The sequence below is a fragment of the Gouania willdenowi genome, chromosome 4 (genome assembly GCF_900634775.1).
Source record: "Gouania willdenowi chromosome 4, fGouWil2.1, whole genome shotgun sequence".
Lineage (NCBI taxonomy): Eukaryota > Metazoa > Chordata > Actinopteri > Blenniiformes > Gobiesocidae > Gouania > Gouania willdenowi.
The window spans coordinates 10,976,076-10,999,644 of record NC_041047.1 but is presented as its reverse complement, the minus strand read 5'-3'; the positions used below and the strand labels follow the sequence as shown (position 1 = coordinate 10,999,644).

Sequence of the window (23,569 nt, the reverse complement as noted above, 5' to 3'; positions counted from 1 at the left end):
TTAGGGCATCCAATTCGGCCCGCAGAGAAAGTGAAATTACCAAATAATTCAATTATAGATATTGCAGTCCCTCAAAATACACAAATTCAATGAAACTTTACAATATTTGCAGAGATCACAGTCATTTTCAAAAGCAAGTTGTTGAAAGAACAATTTTTCCCAAGAAATCATGCAATTTAACTAAAATTATTCTATAAAATGTCCCCAAATTAAATAAAAATAATTAAAAAAAATTAAGTACATTTAGGTGACGATCCTGCAGAGCCTGATATCCATCACTTATTACATACTTTACTTATCATTTAAAGGTGGAAGTGCAAAGTAGGACATATTATTGTTGAAATTCTTTGTTTTCCCGCCTATATTCTGTGGCCCACTTAAGATCAAACTTGTGTGTCTTTGGCCCCCGAACTAAAATGAGTTTGACACCACTGACTTAATCTTTAATCCAATTAATGAATAGAGAACCTGTCAAAAAAAACACAAAATGATTCGTCATTGTGCTGCAAACATCACAGATGGATATTTGAGGCAGAAGACCAATTATAAACGTGCACAAGAATAATGTTGATTAGGTTTTGAGAAAACTAAAGTTGTATATAGAGTTATTCAACTTTAAAGTTAAGTTATAATCCTTCTGCTCCATTAAGAGTGAAAGGCAGGTCACATCTGTGTTTGAGCCAGGAAGCCAACAATCCTCAGTGGAAACCAGTGCGTTGTGTATTTCAGACGTCTACCTCCTTCAGGTAGCGAGCCGTTGAAGACTCTCTCCACAGAGACGCAGCTGCTCCCGTCACCCCCGCAGATCCGGCAGCGATCCTCGCGTACGTCTGAGCCGAGGACACGGTCACAACCGACGTGCTGTGGAGAGGGAAGAATTGGGCGAGTGAGCTTCAGGGTCAGCCCGGGTCAGGACTCCAGGGTGAAGGGCCACAGTGTGTAAACCGAGAGGTGTTGGAGGCCGGGCTGAATGATTACCTCCTAATGTCTTCCAGACCACTTTTTCAAAACACAGAAATATCAGATGTTCAGTCCAGATGTGTATTTAGAGCTTGAGCAGATGCATTCATTTTTTTGGGTTGCTAAAACTCATAACTGTCGACATAAATAAATGTTATAATATTCTTACGACGGCTTTTGAACCGTGGATCAAACCAGAGTTAAAGTGAAGAAAATGAATTGTGTTTAACTTTATTCTTGTATGTTCTTGTGGCAGCTGCGTGTTTTAGAGAAACACTGAGAATTGTTTTATACGATTTACACCAACTGAACAGTTTCAAATATAATCAGTCCAAACAGAGGTTATCTAATAATGACCATTTCCATTGATGCAACCTTGGCCTTACGTGTGACGAGAACTTTGCAAAGACTATCTCGTCCCCTCATTAAGATCTGGGTCACATTCAAGCTAAAGTTATTCATACCTGGGGTTAAATTGAGTTTTCACAAAAGAAAAGACTTCAAACTAATCATGACCAAAAAGTGGGATCAGGAATACACTCAAGTATATTAATAAACCAATTTTACTTTAAAGGCAAACACAGCAAATTGTTAGTATTTTGAATCTCCTTTGTTCTCAAGTGATTAAAGATTAATATGTGGTATGGAAGTTTGTAGAAACTCACAAAAATAACCAGGTTTTAACATTTTTAGCAGGCAGAAGACAATCTATGGCTTCACCAGCTCAGGGAACACACCAACTTACATAAGCCTCTGTGAGTCACCTACTTGCTTCACTGTTGCTTGTTCACTCTACTGCTTTATTGTTCCTAAAAGTCACATTAACACCGTTTGATCTGAGTCACAGCATCAAAAACAAGCAGCTCTGGGATTTCTTGTCACTTTGGAGCGATTCCAGAAGTGTACTGTGAATGCAAACTGAGCCACATCCTGGTGACCACATCTGTATCGAGCATTGTGTCTTTGATTTAGTTTAGCATCTGTATTATGAGCCTTAAACCCAACTTGTGAGTGAACTGCTAAAATTGCCATTTTGACACTTAAAGTAGCATTATTGTGTATCCCTACTGAGGAGATACAAAAAGGGTTTTAGGTTTGTTTTTAATGTTATGATCCACAAATATGAAGCTAAAAGCTTTAGGCAGGATGAAAACATGTAAAGACACAAGATCCAACCGATCGGAAATAGGAAATCTTTATTTTGAAACTCCATCTCCGCTGCCTCTCACCTCCCTCTTCTGTATTCTTGTTTGCAACACTGACTTTTTTTTTTTTTTTTAGGAGGCTGAAGTTTCTGAGTTCATCCAAAAAGATGTTTTATTTATCAACACCCTCTCTCTTTTTTCTGTCCTCCTCCGCCTCTTTCTTCACTCTATTCTGCTCGGCAGAAACTCAGTGACCCTCCAGCTCAGCTGTTGGTCTGTCTACACCACAGGCCAACTCTCATCCACTGCATTCCTATTATCTCACTCTCTCTCTCTGGCTTTGCTCCTTTCTCACTCATTTGATTTCTCCTACTCTCTTCAATTACGATTTGTCTCTCTTTACGTTATTTGAAGCACAGATATTTTTTTGTTTTAAATTTTTATTATGTCTGTGTAATGAAAATATTTCTACAGTTCTATTGTTTCTTTATTGCCCTCATGAAAAACACAACTATTAGAAAAACAATAAAAAATGTTGCTTACTGGGTAGAAAACCACTTCACTTGAAGTTTTACACATTAAGTCATTAGCATGAATAAGGTGTCATTAAGTGTCGTTTGCTAAATTATGACACCTTTGGAGCTATGTTGGGATTTTTCGGGTTAGGTGGAGGGATCTAGTGGGGTCAGGAAGGGTTAGGGTAAGGAACGACACTTCATGACACCTTACTCATGCTAATGACAGGTGTCATGTTATAATAATGACAGCGTAATGTCAGCTTTAATGTATAAAACTTCAAGTAAAGTGTTACTAAAAAAATCATATTGGTGCTCAACCACTGGAAACAAATCCACCATGTGTTTCTTCTGCACCACAGTTTATTGTTGTGATTGTAAACTGGGGATCAATCCAGTCCAGAGTCCAGGCAGCCAAAAAAAAAAAAAAAAAAATGATAACCATGCGGTCGGTATGTATTATTGTGACAGAACCAACCTTACACTCTCCATTCACGCACACATCCAGAGAGTCGTCTCTGCATGGGGTGCCGTCCACCACGGCGGGGGCGCGCTCCGTGTAGAAGTTGTATCCCTCTGCGAGGCAGTTTAGAGAGCAAGGTTTCACCCCACCTAGACACATGTACATACACACAACAATCAGTGTCAAAAAGCCAACATCTGTACCCATCTGTTTTGCCCCGCAGTTGAGAGGCATAAGAGTGAAGACAGGCCAAAATTAAATCAAAGACATATGCCTTACAATGGTTTTTTTTACGCTACACGTTACGTTTACGTTTACAATCCGATAACAAAAAACATCTCTCGACAGCGCCAAGGCTGTAAAGTCATAACAACAAAACCATCAAAAACAAAAACTGACCCAGTCCTTGTAAGAATATTTACTAAATGCCAATAATGGATAATTTAGCTTGAAGCTGGTCCCAGGACGATTTTACATTCCACTCGCAATGCATCATGGGGTGGTACGAGTATGAGTACTAGTGTGCCCATCGTGAATACTTAAGGAAATGTCCTTATATAGTATACATACGAGTATTTCTTGCATACTCAATCTCTCCATACTCTCTAATGTGTCTAAATACTCATTTTGGCGTCAGATTTCGTATGAATAGTACGTTAGTATGCGATTTCGAACAGAGACAATAGTCTTTGGTTTTTGTTACAATAAAAGGGTTCAAATGTGAGTTGCATAAGTCAATTCTGCTTATCATAGATGAAAGACACATCTTTTTTTGCTTTGTGTTAAAACCATTTCCAAATCTGAGTGTGTGACTGACTGTGCTGGTATTGTGTATTCTGAAATGAAAACGAAAGGAAAAAACACCGACAATGAATTAGAAAAAGACTACAAAAACTGCGTTTCCCATGGTGCTTCTCTTTGCCAGGTCAAATGTGGCTCGTCTCAGGATGGGCGTATTGCAACTTGTGCAGTGAGTTGAGTGAAGTGCGAAGGCTGAATGTGGCGGCTGTTGGACGGAGGAAAAGTTATATAAAGCACAGACTGTTTTAATGAGCTGTCCTTGGCTGTCTAAGACCAAACAAGGTGTCTGTTCTCTGTTTAAGGACAGAGACAAGACATGTCAAGGGGTCACAGTGGTGAGCTAAATAAGGAGAAAAATGGAAAGAGGTCCACGATGGAAAGAGAAAGCAAGCATGAGGAAAACATGGAGTGCGAGAGAGTGAAAGTATCGGGAGGAATCGAGAGCACAGAGAAAGGGTTGGGCGCTGAGATCTTGGCCTTAACGCGGTGCAGAGATCGTGGCTCTCTTCCTATTTCAACAGCTGCAAAAGATTTACTTTGTAAAATCAGCTGACTTGATGAAAGGAGCACTTGTTGCCTGAAGTTGGAATTGGGAGGCCGAGTCTCTGAAAGCCATTATGTTATTGGAGCGCCAGATAAAAGGCAGTTATGTCGTTGAAACGATTTATTTTTCACATCCATACATCAAGATCTCAAAGAGTATGGGGTGGGGGGGGGGGGGGGGGGAGGTGTCATGGGACACATGGCTATCATCTGCAGGAAAGACAACAGAGGGTCTGCAGCTTCAGTTAACAGTGCTTTCTTTACATGCACAACTGTCAACATCTGTTTACACTGTATTTACACTAGAACTTCTGCTTATTGTTAATACACGCTGGAAAAGCATATTTGAAGCAGTTAAACTTTGTCTTTATATTAGTGTGACACCTTCTCAAAAACGTTACAACTTGATAACCCAAATGTCGGCTGAAATACCCACACAACTCTGTGTTACCATGGTAACAGACACTTGTTGCCTTGTTGTTAGGTGATCAATCCAATGCGTAAACAATGATAAATATATATAGTTTTAAGGTAATATATCCTATTTGGCAAACTACAAGCTCAGTGTCTTATGGAAAGAATTGTGCAAAAATAATATATTCATAACTATCCCCCCCATTATGTTCTTATTGATTTTTAAGTTGTTGAATGTTTTCTGTTGCACTTTTGATCATGTAAAGCACATTGAGTTGCCTTCTGTATGAAATGCGCTACACAAATAAATTTGCCTTGCCCTCTTTTTCCTGTGTGCGATTATTTTAATGATAAGTACATAACTTCTTGTGTAATAGCCGAACATTAATTGGCAAGTGGTTTATTCATAATAATACATTTTTCTATTTCTATGTTCACTTTGTTACAACGATGGGTCAATGTGAGGTGAGTTTAACTTGGCCAAATCTGTGCCTTTAGTTTTATTAAGTTGAATTCATTAATCTTGTAAGAAGTTGTGCCCGCAATAAAATAATTATAAATGACAAAGGTTTGTTTCTCTATTAAATTTCTAGTATCCAGTCTTTTTATTGTAAAAATGCTACATTGCGTGAAAATGAGAGAGAGATGAGAGATGAGTTTATTTGTCATTGCACATGTTACAGAGCAACGAAATCACATTTCAGTTTCATCCCGTCCAAGAAAACATGAAAAGACAATCATAAACATGGGAGCACAGGAGCGGGAGAACTGTGGTTCGCCACCAGGGCGGCGCCCCTTATTCAGATGAGAAATGGGATAACAAACGATGGGGAGGAAGAAGAGATAAAAAAAGGCAAAAACCAAACTAGGCCCTTGTAGAGAGGGGCAGAGGTCTAATTTAATAAATTGTGGGTTGTAGTAGCAGTTGGTTTGTTTGCCAACAAGCATATCGCCTTAAACAACAATGTTCAGTCCTGAATGAATGTACAGTCCTTCTTAAAATACACACGGCTACTATGACACGGGTCATGGTTTCTTAGTTCACGTCGGTGGATCTTGGAGCGTTTTAACTGTTAAAGCGTTGACTCACCTCCTCTGTAGGGCTTCCAGGTGTAAAACTTTCCTCGGAATGGGACGCTATCAAAGTCGGCACACTGGATCTCACGAAAGTCCCGGGAACCTGCAGGACACTCCTGTGACACACACAAACCGGATCAGCCGTAGCATTATTACCACACCAGCTAATGCCTAGCAAAGAGAAAACCCCTTTGAGATCATTGGTTTTCAAATGGTCTAGCTTCAAGAACCAACAAGAATCTTCCAAAAAATATATATCCAGAAACAAATGACTGTAAGCAACAGACGTCAGTGCACACAAACGCATGCAATGACCACACAAATACTGAATTACTTGGTTATATTATAATGACAGTGATCAAAGAACTCACATCGAGATTGCAAGACCGAAAGCGTTTTCTCTCCCCGAGACAGTACTTCCCTCCGACGGTCGGCCTACGAAGAGACAAAAAGACCAACAAGTGAGTGAAATACATTAGAAAACAGATCCAAACACTGTTTCTTATCCTTGCTCTCTCCACTTTCATCTCACTGGGTTGTTTTTTACTGCTTCTTTGTTGACCAACAACACATCAGTGTCTTTAATTCCACCATTTTATAGATACATACCCTCCTACATTAAACATCTAACACAATTCAAACCAACTGAAGCCAGACATGATGCTCAGAAGTGATGAAGGAGAACACTGTTAGCCTCACGTTTGGGTCAATCCTTTCTCAGTCTTAATCAGTTCAAGATGAACCATCTGGAGAGTGAAATTGAAAAAAGCTGGGTGTAGTGCAATGACTCAGAATCCTGCAGAAGATCCTGAATTTCAATCACAAAAAAGAAATAGTTTTTTTTTCCCTCTGCAGTTTGCGAAAAAGAAAAAGGCAAAGATTTGTCATAACTTAATAGCACCTGAGACGTAAAAAATGCTTTTATTGGGCTGCAAATTCACCAAAAGAGGACAATGTGTTCTTAAAACAACACAGAGTAGTATTTACAGTCACTTTATGGAAAACCTTTACCTCCAGGTCTTTTGGGTGATCTTGTGTTTGCATGCACACACACAGCCCAACTGGGTGTGTTCATCCTGAGAAGTGTGTAAAGAGAATAATGATCTATAAGCTGGAGATCATCTGCACTATTCCAGAGCAGTAATGCAGAAAATCCATGCAAAAAATGTTTCATTAACTCCCTCCTCCTTTCTTTGTATGATAGTTTAAAGCTCATGCACCACACTTGAAATGACATATTTCAGTGGTATCAACCGATGGAGCCACGCCGTGGGTCACGTTGCAGCTTCAAAGCAGGAAGCTTGTGGGTTTGAACCCTAATTACCTCGATCTGTCTGTTTCCAGGCTCGCCCACAGAGTGCACGCGGTCCAAAAAAAAAAAAAAGGGTGCGTTAGGTTCATTAGAGGCTAAATCAGGTTTCTACAACATGAACAAAAACTGGCTTCCTCGACTTCTACCCTTTTTCAAAACATCTGGTCGTGATGAAAAGCATGTTATTAGGCCTCCTGCAAAGCTGAATAATTACGCCATCATGAGAATCAGCTGTATTAGTATCTGGTGACATTTAAAACATGCAAGACCGAAGGAAAACAAATTACTATCACTTGTGTGTAAACATTTTAGCCAACTTTCATATGTTAAGGTTTCATTTCTTCAGACGACTGTTTTTGTCTTCTTCAGAGGCGTCTGCTGATTGCTTTGATGTTTCCTTGACTTCCATGTAATAATTCCAGCAAGTTCTTTTTGAATAATATGTTACGGTTTCATTTATTCAGACGTTTTTTCAGGAAATGTACTTTGATCTGCTGACATGTTTTAAGATGTTGTTAGACACCTCTGAAGAAGACTGGCAGTTGACAGTCGAAACATATCAAGAGATCAAGGTCAGTTTCCTAAAAAACTGTCGACTAAATAAATGAAACCTTTATATATTTGACAAAAAATAACAGTGGAATTATCTTAACCAAGCATCACCTGTGGAAGCCATAAAAATACAGGACACGAACAGGTTGAAACAACACGTTACATGTAAAAAAATTTACATGTATTTATTAAAATTAAAATTTTCATTGAAGACCTAACAGCTCCTCTATCTTTGTTAAGGTAAATTAAAGTCTATATGTTTTTGAAAAAACACTTCTTTTAAAAATAGATACAACTTAATTTATGATTCATTAAAATATGGGAAAGTGACTGTAACTTTGGTTAAGGATTAAGTAATAAATGAATAAAATAAGGAAATATAAATCAGACGAGTATATTTTTTTTACAGTATATGGTGACACTAGTGTATTACATTACATAACAGTTTGATATAAACATGCGTTTTCTTTGGTTTCAATGGAATTCCTAATGCATATTGTTGCGATCATACCTGGGGCTGTCACAGTGTCTGACAGAGGAGGACACTCCACCTCCACAGGTCCTACTACACTCCTCCCAGGGAGACCACAGACCCCAGCCTCCATCCACACCCTCTGGCCGAGTCCCGTACACCACGCACAGTCTTTTGTAGCACCACTGAAATCAGACACACAACTCATGTTTACGTGAATGAACAAAACAAAAAAAAAAGAAAAAAAAAAAGGTGTATTTATAACAAAAGATTAGTTCAAACATAATTATAATCAACAAAATGTAGGCTATAAGTATAGTGGGGTGGGGGTGGGGGGAATCCAGGGCTTTTATTTTGAAGGAAATGTACTTTATATAGAGTGCAATTGATTTACACTTCATTTTTGCAAGGCACAACATTTTTCAGTTTTTAATTACTGCTAATGTAGGACGTTGAATAATTTTTGAGTTTGTTTCTAGGACAGCAATAATATATAGTGTTATAAAATACAATACTTACTAAATAAATATAATAAGATTGAAATATTGCTACTACATTTTGTATTTTTTACAATTTAATTGATGAAATTTCTGTAGTAAACATTAAGTAGTAAAATATCAATATTACGTGAATGTCATGTATGTATGTGTGTGTCTACGTATTTGTATACTGTATATGTTAGATCCACATGTATAAACTGTATATATAAAACTTAAATGTGTAGTGTAAAAATAGTAGTATTCGTTGTGTCTATAAGCTTTTGCATCAACCTACAGCATTTTGGCTGATTAGTTAGATAATTGAGCGCTGCTGGAAAAAAAAAAAATGTAAAATTCAAAATGTTAATTAAAATAAACAACTTTTTCTATTTTAGTACATTATTAAAACCAGAAGTGCTGATGTGTTCCAGTGGTGCACTTTATTTAACAATTTCAACATAGTTCGTCTATGACGCAGTTAAGTCTGATTGACTGCAATTATTGGATTACTATGCACAAAATGTTGAAGTTTAATAATTGAACGTTTTCTGTTTTCTTTAATCATAGGTTTGGGCTGTTGCTTGTTATTAAAGTCGCTTAAACACACAAACAGGTCCAATCGACACTGTACCAATAATATTGGTTTTCTTAGACTTAAAGAGCTTTATGATAAGACAGTTTACCCCTTTCTCAATGGTGTTGGTCTGACAGATGGTTCCCTCTGCAGCTGGAATACTGCTGGTGATGCAGCGGTTGCTCTTACTCATGCACCAGAGTTCACTGCACACTTCCTGTGAGGGTGTGAAACAATTTTTTCAACAGAGACGAAAGTCAAGTGGTTTAAGTATGAACGGTGATGCCTACGACCCAAAGGGTTATGATTTACAATGTACATGTGTGAGCAGTGGTGATAGTAATGAGGTATGCTGTTCCAGATGTCCTTCCCCTCTGAACTTGGACTTGTAAAGCACAAAGACGCTCAACAGTGAAGTTACTGCAAGATGTTTTAAGACAACGGACTCTGAGGTGAGAGTATAAAGAGAAAGAGGCTAAACCCAATGACTTTAAATGACCTAAAGAGAGAAGCAGCCCAACAGTAGAAGCAGGTGCATGATTCAGTGATGCAAGTAAAGATCTGAAGACACAAACTAAAGCAACATTTTGTATTTGAGTTCAGATATGGCCCAGAAAACTTTAAAGCTGCTGGAGACGATAGTGTTTTAATAAAATAAAGACAAAGTGTAGCCCTCAATAGGTCAAGAAGTCCAAGACCATTGCTAAAAAAAAAAAAATAAAAAAATAGAGGTCGACCAATATGGTATTTTCAAAGGCCAATGCAGATACTGATTAAAAAAAAAAAAAAAAAAAAAAAAATCAGTCGAAGGCTGATATATTGACTGTGAAAGACAATTGAAACACTCCTGATATAAATGTACATATTACAAATTAAATTATTACACCAATAGAATTCTTAACGGTCACTGAACTTTAAATATACCCGTACACAACCAAGTAAAACAAAAAGTACAGGACGGGTAAGTAGCAGTAAAGCATGACAACAATATACAATGTGGATGTAGTCTGTTTGTTTTTTATGTTCTTTCTTTTTTCCTTTAATGGCTACTATAAAGTACTAAATAAATTAATAAAACATTTTAAAAAAGTTGAAAAAAGTCCATATATCGGCCCGATATATCGGTCGACCTCTAAAAAAAAAAAAAAAAAAAAAAAAAAGAGATGTAAAAAGTTGAAATCGCTGCTCGAACTTTTGTAAACGCTGTAAACACGTGGGGCCTGTATCAGTTTTGGCTGGATTCTGATCCTTTTATCTAAACCTTAAAATAAACATCCACCATTGTTTTGCTGCAACTTTCAGTCCGTAAAAACTCCAGAAATGTGTTGGGAAGTCATTTTGGCAGAGTACAGTATTTTTGGGCAAACAATAGAAATTTATGTATCCATCTAGACTCCAAATCCCATAATGCAATGTGCAAAACATTTCCAACAATGTCAATAACAGTGTTTCCGGTGTATTGATCTTTGAGCCCTACACATCAGGTTTTATATCTGATAAAAAAATCATCACCTGCAGCAGCTTAATATAGACCTCAGGATAAACAATACATAAGAAACCCCCAATATGCGGTGCACGATAAATTGCATCTACTATACAGGGGATCTTACAAATAAAATGCATTAAACAGCCAGGAAGGGTAATCCATCTTAATAATAGTCATTGTTTGTGTAAAAGTAGCTTTTGTCATGTTTAATTGTCTAATTTGTTTTCTTTATTATAAACATTTTACATGTGTTGACTCTTGAGGCATCTGGTAAGTCATGTATTCATCCCATGACAAGATTTTCCACCTGTTTATGTGCCTGCAAACAAATTCATGAAAATAAATTAATGAGAAGTCTGTTGGCTGACTCCTCCTATACCCACACGATCCTACTGAAAAACTGCAGGATACAGCACGTATTAAAATATTGTTGGTTTGGAAGTAAGACTTAAAATCCTGAGTATTCATCTGCTTCTGTTAAAAGTGAAAACACAATAAATTGTGTAGTCTCAATGAGCTTTAGAGATACTCATAATTAAGTGTCTTGTTTAAAAATGTTGCACCTAAGCACAATCTGAAAATGATTTACAGCTTCATCCTAAAGATTCACAACAATTACAAAAATATTTGCAGCCAAGTGTTTGTTCTTCAGGTGAAAAAGGAAAATTAATCCTGTTAAAATGAAATTAAATGTACTCACCGAGTATTTGCACTGTCGAGATCTGACCCCATACTGGAAACGGCACTGCTCGTCTGCATCGTAGGCCTGACCGGGCGCTGTGGTAGGGTACACAAACTCTTGCTTTGGGGGGACATTATTCAGGCAGGAGCCCATCCCAGAGCTGGAGAAAACCCAACAGGAAAAATGCTTAAAAGCTGCAGGGTTTTTCTGCCTAGTTTTATCTAATTATTAGGTTTTATTTTAAACACTAAACTGGGGTGCCAAGACTTTCTTTTTTGACTTGCAACCTTTTCTCAAATGGCCAAATCTACTACTGCAGATGAGTATCTGTAAATATCAGGAAATAATAATATATATAAATACAAAAACAAAAAACAAACACCTTAACATTTCAAAGTTGTTTTTTTTACCAGTGGAAGATATGATGAGAGTGGATTTACTCACTGTCAGTTGGTTGCATGCTTCTTTTACCATTAGGGTTACCCAGATGTAAAAGTAGGATGTGTGTTCAAAAACCTCTAACTACCAAATTATTTGTGGTGCAGAAGATTTGTGAACTCACTCCAGAAAACTGGTGATGTAATCCCTGCTGCAGGCCGACCAGATGAATGGGTTTGTCTTCATGGTGATGTGGTCAGCCATCAGCTTGGCAGTCTCCTGGCTCCGCGGCCCGCAGGCGTTCCCCATGCCGTCGTGGTTCATCCCAAACCTGGGGCCGTGAAGGCACAGGGGACAAGGTTTTATTACAGATCTAGTTACGAGTGTTTCACTTCTAGCCATAAGCCGTAAGTTTTTAATTAGCTAATGGAAACTGACCTACACCTGACCTTTGTGATGAATTTTTTGGATAAACATAGGCATATCGGAAAAAGTTATTTTTACTTTCCTTTCCCATCTCCTGCCAGTCTTCTTCAGAGGCGTCTGCTGATCACTTTGATGTTTCCTTGACTTAAAAGTAATAATTCCAGCAAGTTCTTTTTGTATATGTTAAGGTTTCATCTATTCAGACAACTGTTTCACAGGAAATTTACTTTGATCTCCTGACATGTTAGATGCCTCTGAAGAAGACGGGCAGTTGAAAGTCGAAACATGTCATGAGATCAAAGTAAATTTCCCGTAAAACAGTTGTCTGAATAAATTAAACCTTAACATACTAATCAAAAAGAAGACTAAAATATCTTGCTGGCGTTACTACCGCGGAAGTTAAGGAAACATCAAAGCCATCAGCAGACGCCTCTGACGAAGACTGATCTCCTGACATGTTTCGACTGACAACTGCCAAAGTGGATTTCCTAAAATACAGTTGTCTGAATAAATGAAACCTTAACATACGAATGCTTTACAAAACAACAGCTTTATTTCAATGATAGAAACACAAAAAAACTAGAAAGACAAGACAGGAAAATGCAGTGTTATTAGTAAAGATCTCTTTTTTTCAGTGCACGTAATGATGAGCAAGATGTTCTTGGCAGCAAGTAGACTTGTGTGTGTTACGTGTATCAGACTGCCTCCTTTTGATCGACACTTTAACATTAGTAGCTACTTAAAAAAAGCTGTTCTGGTCTGAACTTTAAATGCCTGCCACAGCAATCAGAAACCATTTCTATGACAACGTAAATGTTTTGAAACCATGAAAACACTCCAGGTCAGTGTGTTTAAAACATACCTGTGTTACCCATCACATCAGGGAGGCATGATGGATCCTCCATCTGTCTAAAGACTTCGCAATGCGCACACAATGAAATGCTACAACTTGTACTCTCTCTATATCAGATCAAACCATAACATACAGGTTGATAGTTACTAGTAAGTCAAAACAATAAAAAAAAAAAACCTAAGCAAATGAAATGAACAAGGATTTATTGACACTGTCACTGATTCTTTCCAGCCCTCTGTGTAACTAAATATATCAACAGGTTCTGACTCCCCAGGTGGAAACGACTGATCTCATGTTTCCAGAACTCTCTCTGGAGATGTAATTTAAGGATGTGATCTCCCTTTGTAGCAGGCCATTAAGAGGGCCAGACAACAACACAGACACACACCAGGGATCCTTAATCTTAAAAGCTAAGGCTACAGCTGTGTCATGGACCACAACCAAAAAGAGCAAAAATGTTACAGATGAAGAACAAAAAACCTCCAAACAAAAATGTTTAATCTATCTTTTATACCAGATTCATCCTTTCACCCCTGCTGTACTCTGTATCAACTAGGCCTGGGCAATATATCGAGATTCAAGATATATCGAGTTATTTTTATTTCGGCAATATAGAAAATTACAATATCGCCTATATTTTTATTCTATAACTTATTTTGTATTAAAATACTTGCTTTAGGTGTTGCGGCTTTCTCTACGTCTCAGAATAGCATGAAAATCACAGTTGGATACATTTCTGAGTGCGTCCTTACCCAGACCTTCCCCTAAACAAGCCACACTGCAGAACTCACTCACACGTGCTGTCCATTATAGGAGAAAAAGCCAAAAGTGGCACATATTGTGCCGCTGTTTATTAAAGGTCCCATGTCATGTTATTTTTCAGAACCCTAAAAACATAGTATTTCAGGATTATTTCCCAAACTCGCCTGTTTCCAGAGTTTTAGCCTCTGAAAAGTCACTTTCTGAGCAGCTCTACACAAACGGGCTGATTTGCGGCCTAGTTATGCATATTCACGAGTGGGCGTGTCTATAGACGGGACACTGACTTCTTCCTCCCCGCACGGTGAAGTAGGGCTAGAGGATAATAAATAAATGTATTCATTTAATAAATGTACCTGGGTGGCATTTTTCATCAGCAAACTCAACCTAGAATTGTCTTTCTGGTCAGAATTTACGGAGTTAAAAATATCAAGATTTATATAGTATATCGCCATTTTGAGAAAAATATTGAAATATGAATTTTACTCCATATCGCCCAGCCCTAGTTGTAACACACAAATGATGGCAAATATCGTCATGCAGTGCAGAGATCTTACAATAAACCTCTCAATACATTTAGGCAAGTTAATTTGGTAACCACAGCTATCCAGGGCTGCTGCTGGAAATATTCCCAGTACAGGACAATCCATTTCAAATACACCCGTTCAACATGCAAACTCCACACAGAAACAAACAACAAATATCTTTTGTCCGAAGAAGAAAAAGAAGAGGATGAGAGGAACAAAGGAGTCTGATCTATTTACGTGTGTCCAATCTCATGAGCGATGGTGAACGCCGTTCCCAGTCCGATGTCCTCATTGATGCTGCAGCTTCTCTCAGGTTCACACATTCCTCCGACCGGAGCAAGACCTGTTCAGCACACAATTACAACATCTAGGCTCATTCTTATAACGGTTTGTAACACAGGAGGAACCTTTGAAATCTGTTTGACATTATTAAAAATAGCTTTCAATAAAACAAAAGGTAATTTAGTTTTTTTTAAAAAGATGAGCATTACCTAAAGTTTCACAGGGTTTGTTCTTTTGGATGCAGATGTCGTACCTGCAGAGGAGACAACAAACACCCAATTACGGTGTAGATTTTAGGACATTCTCAGGTCATGTCTCAGCAAAACCTACGTCAGATTAAAAGGCCTCACTTTTCAAACCAAACGCCGTCAAATGACACGGCTTCACGCTTCAAAATAAAAGTCATCAGACTCAGCAGCCTCATGCCATAAAACACAACATGGCGTTTTATTTTGAAGAAACCGGAAGTACACATGACGAAGTAAGTTTGATTACTAAATACATAGTTAAATGACACATTGATAGACCTTAACCTTTAAAAATGAATAGAAAATAACAGCTTTTAACTTTTACTCTCATATCTGAAGCAGCACAAGTCATGTGTATTTTCAGTTTCTTTAAAAAGACATGAGTCCATTTGGTTTGACAAATGACAGGTTTTGCTGATACCCAATACCTCACTCTGAGACCTGAGGATGTACTAAAACAGCGATTCTCAACTGGTGGGTCGGGATCCAAAAGTGGGTCACAGACCTGTACCGGGTAAGTTGCAGGTAGCTGGTCAAAAAATAATAAATAGCCTACTTAATGTCTCTCATGTTGGACTTGTCTTTTATTTTGAAGGAAACTTTTCTGTGAAATTCATGTTGTACAGGAACATATATAGATTTATGTTTTCAAAAAGATTATATATGTGTGTTTTCAAAAGCTACTTTTGAAAAACTAAATTTGGGTGGTTGAATTTAAAAAAAAAAAAGAAAAAAAAAGTGGGTCACAATTGATGATGATATGGGTCCCAGGGTGAGACCAGTTGAGAACCCCTGTCCTAAAATGTATGTCACACACACACAGATCAGAAAGTATTCAACTGTTACATTATCACAGATGTTGACAGACACATTTCATGGACTGACTGCTGTAATAGCGTGTGAAAATGGTTTTAAGAAAACAATAGCAGGAAATCATGTAAGTCAGCGTGTCTGGATGGCATCCGTCCATCCTCTGAGATAAACGTGGCTGTGAAACTAAAGTGTCCTCAAAAAGCCGCCACCAAAAACAAATTGAAATCCAAAAAAAAATCCATTTACTCTGCTCCAATGTTTAACTGCAGCATGAGTTTAGAGCACGTTGTATTAGAATGAGCAGAAGCACATTGCATTCAGATGACTCTGACCTAACCATGACTGTGTTGTTTTCCTGCACATTCCTCTGGTTTAAATGTTATTATGCATCTACTGCTGTCAATGCAAGTTTGGTTTTCCAGCATCAGAAAATAATGCTTTTTAGCTTTTCTTCTGCTTTAAATATATATACACATATACACACACATATGTGTGTATTGGTGTATTTTTGGTAGATGCTGAACTGTGCTGGGCGCCCCACTCATTGTCACCACAAATTGGACAAGATACTGTACAGCCCACCTCTCCTAATGACAATCTGAGGAGAGAGGCTGGGAATGTGAAAATCCAGCTCAGAGGAAACGCTGTTAACCTCTTAAAACAACAGAAATGCAAACTTAACATGACAAGAGGTCACTGCACAGGACTGGTTTCAGTTGCAACGATTGCAACAGACATTCACTTTTGATTTATTCATATCAATGATTACAAAACCACTGTAGTTTAGTGTCCAATATTGTGAGCGATGATCATTCTGCGCATTCCTCACCTGGTGATGAGCACAGCTGTGTCGTGGTGGGCGATGCCGTTGTCTGGTATGGCGTTGCCGTAGCTGCTCCGGTGCTGGATGGTTTTCTGCCACTTACAGAAGCTGTCCAAGGACTTCCCTGCATGGTGATTGATCTCAAGGGTCGGCTGATTGAAAGCAAACAGTGGAAACTTCATTTATGATTCAGTCGTTATAACAGCAACATTAAACACAGGCGGGGAGAGGGAAATGGAAGTGGGAAAACGATGATCCTCGCCTTACTTGATTGCACGACAATCCAGGTAACACTGATCTTTGAAAGACAATTTGCATTTTAATCTGGATGAATGAGTCCCCTCACTGTAATCGCAGACATTTGCATTGAATTTAAATTGGCTGACAATAAATTAGCTCCAGTGAAAGATCACTTGATAAGGGAAGAATTGTATATTTTTGAACTTCTGAGTAAGAAAGAAGACTCGTAAAGACCACAGGCATCTATTTAGTTTACCATGTTATCTGTCAAATTGTGTTGTATTTCACCCTTTGTAAACTTTGTGTGATTGTTCGAACAAAAATACAGAAAAAAAAAAAATGATCTTCATGATCCTTCATACTTTTGGCAGGAGTTGTGGGCATGTTCTGTAATTGCTGAGTAAAGATGGTCTGAGGTTGTTAAAAAACTAAATCTGTATGTAAAACTGTAGATTAATGAAGCACATTGACCCAACGCAGCATACTTACAAACCTCTTAGAGAGAGCCAACCACTCACTATCTGCATGTTGATAACAAAGCTTAGGACTTCCTGTATTGCAATGGTGTCTTAGTGCTCTGGTAAAAACGATGAGTGACTTCTCCTCCTTGGTACTATAAGGATGCAGAGTAAAGCTTGGGGAATAAGTGTTGTGCTGACCAAAGCTGGCAAGGACTCGTAACCCAGGAATGCAAGTGGTGACATAAGTAGTAGTCGTCGCATCCCACAATCTCTCATTTCTCGGCCAACTGTGAGTCATTTCTTTCCTTCCCTGGGGCAAGCCTGTCTTTTTCAGACCTGGAAACCAGCAGTGACAGAGGCTGCCCTCAATCCTGACCTGACCTCTACCTCTCCACTCCACAGAGTAAGAAAAACAAAGCTCGCACTTCCACAACACTAATGACCTTAACATTTACTCCATGTGCACACACGTGAGCAGCAAATTATAGGTCCAAATATAGGGTGGTATGAATGAAAAAGCATGTCTTAATAAAACCTTGTCCTTCAGCGTGAATCATCAGTCAGTGACATCACGAAACTGATGCTGCTCACGTCTTTCCTATGAGGTCGTTCACAAGGTCGTCAGATGGCTCGGTCATCACCAAGCTGCTCGGATCGTGCACTTTTTTATGATTTGAGTTTGCGGTCATGTAAGGATGCTCCCTGTGTGTCCGCCCCTGACTTCCAATGAATCACTTCTATTACATAACAGGACGTCAGTGTGTGAAACAATAAACTGAACGTTTCTGACCACACAGTGATCAGACTCCCTTGCACCCATCTGGGAGTATTTTGGTCGAGACCCGTAGGCGTGAATGGGAATGAGTGGGTGTCTGTTTGCATGTGTTTGGTCTGGCACCCTGTCTAAGGTGCACACCCACCTAGAGTGCACTGAGAGCTGGAGATAAGACCCCAGTGACCCTAAACTGGAATAAGCAGATAAGGAAATGAATGAATGACGGCTATATGTATAAGCAAATTTGTGCAAAAATACCAAAGCATGAATTTGGTCTAAAACAAACATAAAAACTACATAAATTGTGATCGTCTGGCTCACCAGATAACACAATCGTTTGATGGCAACACTTAAAATTCAAGACGACCAAATTTGTACCGACAACAAAATATCCAACAATGTTTTATGTTGGGTTATTTAAAGTCTCTCAGTTGATATGAATGCCTGGGATTATCTCTGAGTGTCAGCCCACAATAACCACTGAGTGTACCTGTATTTTACCCTTTAGCTAAGTTAGGCTTTAAAACCTTGTGAAAATGAACTTGATAGCAGCGACCAGGCAGAAAGTCCTGGGTTTTTTGGTGTTATACCAATAGCCTTTTTTTGTGCTGATACCCAGTTTGATAGTATCTGCCGATACCGATATATGCCAATACTGCGATGTTTAAAAAAAAAGATATAACCTGTTTTTCACTGAAAATCAGGTCCTCGACGTCGCCAACATTTTCTCTCGTGTAAAGGGACATTTGCTTGTTTTTTGGCAAATATATCTGTCACCTAAGAGTTAAGAGATCTAATAAGTCTTCCAATGATTGATGGTCGGAGCATCTCCTCTCATGAAACCTGTTCAGACATGATTAGAGATGCAGATGGGTTTTACATCAGCATCCTGATCTAAGTTTAAGCTTTATAGATCCAGGATGTGGTCCAAGGGGTCACTGTTCCTCACAGAAGCAGGTAGCACACCCACAGAGCAGCTACCTAATTCAAGAACTGTTCCTCCCCCTCTTCTCCCTCCTCACCTCTTTACATCTGACTTTCAGGATGCACTTAAACATTCAGGGAGAGAGACTGGTTGACTGAAGGTGACTGTACCTGGTCCTCCATGAGAAGGATGAGTCGAGTCACCACGATGTTGACTGCATTCCCCAGGCTAGAATCTTGGAACAGTTTGGCAACCTGACCTCCAGGGAAACAAGAAAAGACCAGTCTTAAAAGAAAGCCCATGTTAAAATCAAGTGTGTGACAGACGGATCAGGTTCAACACAAATGCAGCAGCATCAGAAAAACAGACTTTTTGAATAAGACGGAGGAGTGTAATGACGACTTCAGACAAGTTATTGGAATTAAAGGTCCTACAATAACACAGAAAGGCAGACCTGAACCCACTAATGGCACTAATGCTGCACACAGACACTTGTCATTACTGCCGTCTGCTCTAATTTGGCCTATTTTTCTTCATGGCACTGGAGACGTGGGCTTGGTTTTCTAGGATTTTGTAGCAGGCTGGGTGCAAGCTGCAGTCTGCTGACCAACCCATCATTAGGTACATTCCTAATGTGTGTGTGTGTGAAGAGATTGGAGTGGTTAACTGTGTGTGAAGAGATCCCCATTGATAAGAGGGCAGATGTTGACATATGACCTAAGCCTAATGGCAAAAACAGCATCTCAGGCAAAGTCCTCAAATTTGTTGTTGATGCATCCATGAGAGGAACAGAAATCTGTAATCAGTTTAAAATGCTGTCGTTTTCCTACACGACTTCCACTTAATTTTACAAAAGGCCAACAAGAAATAAATCTAGGAAGTCCTTATTGTCCCAGAAGACATGTCTGTTTTCACAAAACTCATAAGTATCTTCAAAAAGTTTCCTCTAAATGCTGGTGTCTTTGTAAATCTAATCCATTCGTTCCATTTTCTATCAAAATCCTCCTTTTGATTCTTAAACAGCAACTAGTTTTTTCTAACACATGTGTAGCACTATATCTAACCATTGTTTAGGTCTCTGTGGGTCTAAAGCAGGAGGGTCAAACTTAATTTAGTTCAGATACGGACCATCTTAAGTGGGTCGGAGATTTTAGATTTGGGGGGTGGGGGGTGGGGGGGGGGCACAAACAATTTTAACATCATTGTGCCCTAGTTCTCAATATCAGTTCAATACAAAATTCTCAATTTTGCTATTAATTTCTGTGTAATTTAGAGGAATTTTCTAGAATTGTTAGAAATTACAAGATGTTTGGAAAAAAAAATTAAAGTTCTTTCCACAATTTGCAATTAAAAATGACTACATTCATGTAATATAAACAATGGAAAATTGCAAGCCTGTATAATATCAGATATCTACAACTGGATTATTTGGTAATTTACACAATAATGAATTTCTCTGTCATTTTTACCTTCTCCTGCGGGCAGAATTGGATGCCAAAATGGACCGGATTTGGCCCCCGTGCCTTGAGTTTAACAAGTGGTTTAAAGCAGCAATTCTTAACTGGTGTGTTGCGGACCTGTAATGGGTGGGTCGCGGACAGCTGGTCAAAAATAAATAAATACTTAATGTCCCTCATGTTGGACTTGTCTTTTATTTTGAAAGAAACTTCTTTTCACAGGCATGCTGTGATATGCATGTTGCACAGGAAAATATATAGATTTATATATGTTTTCAACAGCTACAGTATTTTTTAAAAACAAAATTTTGTTGGTTGAATTCTAAAAAAAAAGTGGGTCGCAATTTAATGACTGGCAAAATGTGGGTCCCTGCATGAGACCGATTGAGAACCCCTGTTTTTAAGTAAGCCAGTTTCTTGTCGTGGCCTTCCTGCCTGCCACGAGAAGAACCTTAACCAGATTGTCATCTTCCTTCTGCACAACTTTGCCAATATTTCCCAGATACAAGATCGTCTTGGTGATCTTATATCCAAGAACCTCATTAATCACAAGGCTCACCTTGTCCCAAATAGGTTCTATTTTGGGACAAAAATGTAACCCTCTCCATGTAAATGAATTTGTGGATGCAAAATATTTTCCTAAATGAATACTTCGTCCTTCTCTGATTTGCATCAGAGTTTGATACCACTTGAGAGGGAACCTGAAATAACTCCTTGATTTGAATTTTTAAATCATTTAGTTTGTGAGGATTTGTGATCTTTTGTGTTGTGACACTTACAATATTCATGACGGCCAGGATGTACTGCTCGATGTCTCTCCGACCGTGGTAGCCCACCATCATCTTGTCAGCCACCACCAGTGTTTCCACATAGCGCTCGCGGCTAACCGATCGCTTCAGCGGCAGCTGGCCTCGGCCCACGTGATGAGGCGGCGTCTTCAGGGTTCGCTGCCACCACGACGCGCCTTTCATTGGCTTTTCATCTGTGGGGGGAGCAATCAGAAATGATGCCCAATAAATGTATTTGTTCCATTGCACACTATTAATATTGGCGGCAGAGCTCGTCTAAAGGATATAATCATCATTTTTTATTACTTTTATTACCATGAAAAGAAAAAAAAAAAATGGTTTCCTAAACCACTATTGCTTTCTTTAGCAGTAGTTTGTTGCACTTCAACACAACCACGGTCACGCCTAAAGACTGGGAATTCAAATGTAAACCACAGTTTCCTGCTGCTGGCTAGAGTGTTGAAGAAATAAATCATGACTGTTGCCACTGGAGTAATCTGAACTTTTCTCTACTCACCAATGACTCCGCAGGATTGGCCCTTGTACTGATAGCGGAGGGATGACCGTTTGTAAACCACATGGGGGCGCCCCTCTGTTCTCTCCCCCCTCTCCGTCCTGGTTTGGTTGTTGGCAGAAACAAGGGGCTCAATCAGGTATTCCTCTCCACCGGCGGCAATCACTCCCTGCTGCAGCATCACAGACACATTTTAAGCATCAGAAAACGACGATTGTATTACAGTCACTTATTATTTGACGGCTAAACCTTATATACAGATTTAGTATAAGTTAAAGCAGTGTTTTCCAACCTTGGGGTCGCCTGGAATTATCATGGGTCCACCTGAATTGTCTAGTGATTGATCAAAAATAACTATTGATTCATTTTCAAATTAAAACACTATCTTAAACAACTGTGTTACATATTTATGTGTTATATAGTTATATATATTAAATCTAGTTCAAATAAAATGCAGTATAAAAATATATGAATTCTAGAAAGAAAAAAAGGATTTGGGTGCTTTTTTTAAATACATTTTATTTAAAAGCACCTTTCAGGCCACCCAAAGATTTCTAATAATAAAAACAGTCTAGTTTTCAAAAGGTAGATATGCAATGTATCTGCAGATAGCCAATATATATCGGATTTATATTGTACATGAACACAGTAAATGTTCCATCTCAAGGGGCATATCCTCCAATAAATAAACTTGAAATTCTAATAATATCATAAATATGATTCTAGACAAAGAAGCAAAACTACTAAATTAAAAAAAAAAAAAAAAAAAAAAAAAAAAAAAAAGAACCTTTACTTAGTAACGCTGTCAACATAAGGACTGTAAAGTCACTGATAAATAAGAAAGCAATGTTGAAAAATAAATAAATAAATAAATAATGAAGTCTAATAAAGGCCTTTGGTTATGATGAGTTTCTAAGTTGGTCTACAGCCACTGTGTAGCTCACATGGCACTCTGTGGGGAACTCTGATCACATCTGAGGATCTGGACCCTCAGAATAAACACACTCACACATAGACAAACACACATTAAAGAGTGAATGGAAGCGCGAGAAATGAGGTAGTGAGACAGAGAGCGATACACTAACACTCCCTTTGATTGTGCTCAGATGTTTTGGCCCCTGTCAGAGCCAGTGTGTCCCCTCCACTCACTGCGGTGGCTTTCAAAGTGCGTTTAGTCCTAAAATAAATCCAGTAAAGCTCGTCTGGACACACAGGCCGCTCACTTGTGAATGTGCTCATGCTGGTTCGAACCAACAGTAATTACATGTGCGACTTATTAACGCTTAGTGAACACATCTAATCCTCAGCTGTGTATACAACTGTTATAGTGGGAGATACACAGATACCCAGTGCTATGAATACAGCCAGTAGAAAAACTCATCACACTCCAGAAGGTCTAGTCAGTGGGTTCAAATGAGAACTGGATGCCAGGCCTCTGATGTGGTGCACTGAGTTGCATAAATGAGAAAGGTAATTTCATATGTTACTGCGTTGATGGGCAACTCTATCACATCGGGGGCCACAAAAATGTGATTGTATCTGATAGGGATGTCCCAACAACTTTTTCACTTCCGATATGATACCAATATTGCGACCTTGCGTATTGTCCGATACCGATCCGATATCAGCACAAATCATACATACTTTTATTACTTATTTTCTAGTGTGGAATGTTAGAAAAGACTTGATCGAGTGATGTTACTCAAACAGAGAACATTATAGTCAGCAGCAGTAGGTCTGAGAAAAACTGACCTATTTATTATTATCAATCGGTTACATACATTTTCACCTTCAACATAAGATCTACAGTATTCTACAATTGAAT

At 38.6% G+C, this 23,569-nt stretch overlaps 1 protein-coding gene across 2 annotated transcripts in view; it reads right to left on the bottom strand.

Annotated features, from left to right (window-relative positions):
- The window catches only part of adamts10 (ADAM metallopeptidase with thrombospondin type 1 motif, 10), a 51,736-nt gene that overhangs the window by 11,820 nt on the left and 16,347 nt on the right, over nucleotides 1-23,569 (bottom strand). For both annotated transcript variants that reach the window (XM_028445578.1, XM_028445579.1), the window contains exons 5-18: nucleotides 21,748-21,916; nucleotides 21,222-21,424; nucleotides 19,156-19,239; nucleotides 16,591-16,736; nucleotides 14,910-14,953; nucleotides 14,656-14,761; nucleotides 12,038-12,184; nucleotides 11,494-11,635; nucleotides 9,417-9,524; nucleotides 8,294-8,439; nucleotides 6,290-6,353; nucleotides 5,932-6,034; nucleotides 3,099-3,232; nucleotides 738-861 (exon numbers count right to left, since the gene is read on the bottom strand). In XM_028445578.1, the coding sequence (XP_028301379.1) occupies nucleotides 738-861; nucleotides 3,099-3,232; nucleotides 5,932-6,034; nucleotides 6,290-6,353; nucleotides 8,294-8,439; nucleotides 9,417-9,524; nucleotides 11,494-11,635; nucleotides 12,038-12,184; nucleotides 14,656-14,761; nucleotides 14,910-14,953; nucleotides 16,591-16,736; nucleotides 19,156-19,239; nucleotides 21,222-21,424; nucleotides 21,748-21,916 (1,720 nt within the window). The remainder of the gene's footprint in view (nucleotides 1-737; nucleotides 862-3,098; nucleotides 3,233-5,931; nucleotides 6,035-6,289; nucleotides 6,354-8,293; nucleotides 8,440-9,416; nucleotides 9,525-11,493; nucleotides 11,636-12,037; nucleotides 12,185-14,655; nucleotides 14,762-14,909; nucleotides 14,954-16,590; nucleotides 16,737-19,155; nucleotides 19,240-21,221; nucleotides 21,425-21,747; nucleotides 21,917-23,569) is intronic.